The following is a 3799-nucleotide window of genomic DNA, read 5'->3' on the forward strand; positions in this document are numbered from 1 at the left end:
TTTGGCGTACACGATCTCATAGTGTATATGAATAATACTGGTGGTCGGATTGTCAAAAATAATTATACAGAGTCCAACAATGGTGGATATGTGAAATAAGGCCTGAACTTAAAAGACGGAGCTTCCATCTAGCAAACTTAAAATACGTGCCCGACAAATACCCTAAACCCTAATTTATGCTTGACAAATATCTAATAAATTGCCCGACTAACAGTCCGTCGTGTAAAATGTAGCCTAATGTTACTTAAGGGACAGAGGGTTGTGGCCTAAGACCATGAAAACTTAAAAATAAAAAATAAAAAAGATAATTGCATATAGTTTATTATAGCAATTGTACAATAATAAACTCTCAATCACTGTCGGTATACACATATGCTTCCTTCGTGTCCCTCTCAATGTCGCTTTCACTGCTTGAGTCATCGTTGTTGTCTTCTACCAAGGAATTCCGCTGAGTAGACAATATTTCACAAACAATGAGTTGTTATGGGATGTAGGGGTGCAAGTTGTTGATCTTCACCATGAGGCTTAGAGTTCAACCCCATCGATGGCATTTTTTTATAATATTTTTAATTATATGAGAGAATGAAGTCACTGGCTGCCGGATCATCCCACCGGCTGATCATTGTCACTGAAAAATCCTGTCGTCCGGTTGCTGCCGTAAAATCTCGCTGGCCGGTCGTCTAAAAAGAGAGTAGGATATGGCAATTACGTAAATTGCACTGTTTTCTTATTAAATAATTTGATTGATTCAATTAGTACGTGAACTAAAAACGTGGTATGAGGTATTTTTTTCTTAAATTGTTTTAAGTAATAATATGGCCCGTAATAATATAGATTAGAGGTGGAGTAGACGGGAAGGGAACTCATTCCTTCTAATCCATTTCAGAGAAGATGAATAGATAAGGTTACAAATATACAAATATACATATAGATAAGAGAACTCATTCCTTGTATTTAAGAAATTGAAATACAAATATACAACAGATTCATTTAGCAATAACACTTTTCAGGTTGTGTACATATGGATAGAGATCTACAGCAGCCACCAACAAAATGATAAGTGCGGCACCTACTTCAGAGACTCATTGCATGCTACATGTTTACAGAGAAAAACGGGACACAACATAATGATGATACAGGTGAGATAATGTATGCCCATCGGAGACGCATAACTTTCAACGACCAAGCCTTGTGTTTTCCCCACCTTTACTTAAGTACTAAGTTTCTTGCAAAGGCAACACGGTACAACCTAACTGCACAAGGATAAGGAAGCAGCAAACCCTAAAATTATATTCAAAATCACTTGGAAAAGATGGTCGATATTTTAGTCAGAAAAAATGCATCCAATGAATCCTATCATCTTCTCTCAGTACAGAGTAAGAAATCAAATCACCTTCATACCTATTGAGTTGAATCGTCAGAGAATCTACTATCAAAAGGAGTTGACGGATGAGAATGTGCTGCACCAGCAGTAGTTCCAGAGCCATGTTGAAGTTCTATAACAAGCCATCGAACTGCTTTACTCATCTGTTCCAACCGAACCGCACTAATGGGTGGCAGACCAGTTGCAGTTTGCCCAGTCTTCCCAGCCACCAAGCCAGTTGCCTCATCCACCAGGCACTCTGATCCAATCCTTTGCTTCACGGACTCCACAAACTCCTCCGCTTGATCACAAGTGACTCTGAAAAGTTCCCACTTCTGCTTAAAATTCTCAAGAGCAGCATCTGTGGCCGCTGTTTTCTGACCACCAGAAGTTTCCTTGGATTCGAGCACATTAGCTGCTGCAACAACGAACTCTTGGTGTGCACTATTTAGCGAATCTACAATGCTGTCCATTTTGAGGCTCGTACTTCCTAATGAATATAGTAAAAATGTTAGGAAACTACTGAGGAAGCTAATAATTTGCATAAATGCAGATAACTAAGAGATCTTATGTCCCTTCAAACCTGGGTTTACAAAGCATACATTCAAATAACAAAGTCCATTAGATGCAGAAACTAAATTCAAAAGGGAAACTTTTTACGATATGATGGTAACATACAAAGACTGATCAGCATTCATTAAAGGGACAAGAAAGCAGACGAGTAGGTTTGGAATCGGCTTTAAAGGATAGCGGGAAAGGCACAAATCTCAAAAAATTAAACAGAAAAGATAACAAATAAAAGGAAGATAGTCAACACTGCTTCCTTTTGTGATGTTTGACACACAACAATGTGTTACATGTCTTCCAGTCTTATCGTCAAAACGTAAGACATGCCACACTATTCAGACAACCCAAGGAGGACTCAATAAGGAAAAGATTAAGTTAGTAGCAGCTTTCTTTTATGCCTCCAAATCTATTAAATACCTCCAATTTTATGCTCCAAGCTATCAAGCATGGCTAGTACACCATTAACTACATGAAATGAATACATGCTATTGCGCATACAGATCTATGATTGAATAGCAAGAAGAGAGTAATTAGGTCACAGAATCAAAGTCCTACCAATAATAAGAATAACAAGAGCATCTTTGAAAAAATAAAGGAACAACAGAAGCCAAAGTTTAAACTAATCACAACTATTTTAGATACAGATCAACGATTCATCCTCGTGTACATATAATTTGATATATGACATACCGACATGTCAACCAGTTTGTCCAAATATACAAACGCATCAGCAGAAAACAAAGGTTTTGTACACTACAAGCAAGGTGAATACAGCAACAAGGCATCTCTTTTCCAAACTCTGGATATAAGGGTCAAAAAACTATTTTATAAACACAGCAATTTCCACGCAAATACACTACAGCTCAATACTTCTGACTTCCTTATTTATCCTCCTCATAGAGGCTCCCTCTTTCCTCCTCTTAGAGGCTCCCTCTTTCCTCCAAACGAAATTCAATCCCTTCTTCAACAAATATACAAAGCAAACTCCAATAGAGAATCTAAGAATAATTTAAAATCAATGTCAATAATTACCAGTAAATTCGAATATGACTGCATATAGAAAATTAGAAAGAGAAACCATCTTTTGGGAAAGCAAGTATGCTATTTTTATATCTCTACGGGGTGGGCTTAAGAATCGCGACACAAGTGAAGGGTAACTAAATTATCATACAATCGCGACACAATATTATTGGGAAAAGTAAATATCATACAATCTCGGCACAGAAACAACACAAACTAACCTAAACAACGGAATTGAAGAACTGAAATTACCCGGTGCGGAAGATGAAGCCGATTGTTATTGAAGATTCAGATAATCGAAGAAGCAGAAATACTTACAACTGATCAGAAGAAACAAAGAAATTCATATGAGATAAAGGACGGCTTGGATTGGATGGGCAGCCGACCTATTGGGCCGAATATGCGACATCCTTAAAATTTTTTTTTTTTTTTTTTTTTCCACACATGCTTACTAATTAGTCCTGGCAATTTCTGACACGACCTGATAATCCGACACGAAATTCACATGTGTTCGGATCGACACGATAACTAATCGGGTCGTTATCGGGTAACCCAATAAGCACCTGTCAAGATAACGGGTAACTCTGGTTGATTCGGTATACACGTGGGTAACACGATACACGATAAGTAGAATATTATTTTTATAATTTTATAACCCTAAAAAAATACTGTAATAATTATATATATATATATATATATATATATATATATTAATTTAACAATTTTATACCCTTAAAAACTATAATATATATATATATATATATATATATTAAATTTACTATAATAATTATACCCCCAAAATATTAACTATCTATAATAATTTTATATATATATATATATATATATATA

At 36.0% G+C, this 3799-nt stretch overlaps 1 protein-coding gene across 3 annotated transcripts; it reads right to left on the minus strand.

Moving 5' to 3' along the window:
• Positions 1 to 932: 932 nt before the first annotated feature.
• On the minus strand, positions 933 to 3337 carry LOC137725933 (mediator of RNA polymerase II transcription subunit 32-like). Of its 3 annotated transcripts, none has more exons than XM_068464775.1 (3): positions 3203 to 3337; positions 1402 to 1853; positions 933 to 1253 (listed from the first exon to the last, which is right to left on the minus strand). In XM_068464775.1, exon 2 carries the CDS (start codon positions 1834 to 1836, stop codon positions 1402 to 1404), a length of 435 nt encoding a protein of 144 aa, XP_068320876.1. In that variant the 5' UTR covers positions 1837 to 1853; positions 3203 to 3337; the 3' UTR covers positions 933 to 1253. The 3 variants fall into 3 exon arrangements, with proteins under 3 accessions (XP_068320876.1, XP_068320877.1, XP_068320878.1); XM_068464776.1 differs by having other exon boundaries at positions 1394 to 1853; XM_068464777.1 differs by having other exon boundaries at positions 933 to 1853; positions 3269 to 3336.
• Between the last annotated feature and the right edge of the window lie 462 nt (positions 3338 to 3799).

The sequence above is a fragment of the Pyrus communis genome, chromosome 2 (assembly GCF_963583255.1).
Source record: "Pyrus communis chromosome 2, drPyrComm1.1, whole genome shotgun sequence".
NCBI classification, from domain to species: domain Eukaryota; kingdom Viridiplantae; phylum Streptophyta; class Magnoliopsida; order Rosales; family Rosaceae; genus Pyrus; species Pyrus communis.

Bases quoted from the DNA above. Each gene is read 5' to 3' on its own strand.
- LOC137725933 (XM_068464775.1), bottom strand. From the start codon at position 1,836: ATGGACAGCATTGTAGATTCGCTAAATAGTGCACACCAAGAGTTCGTT.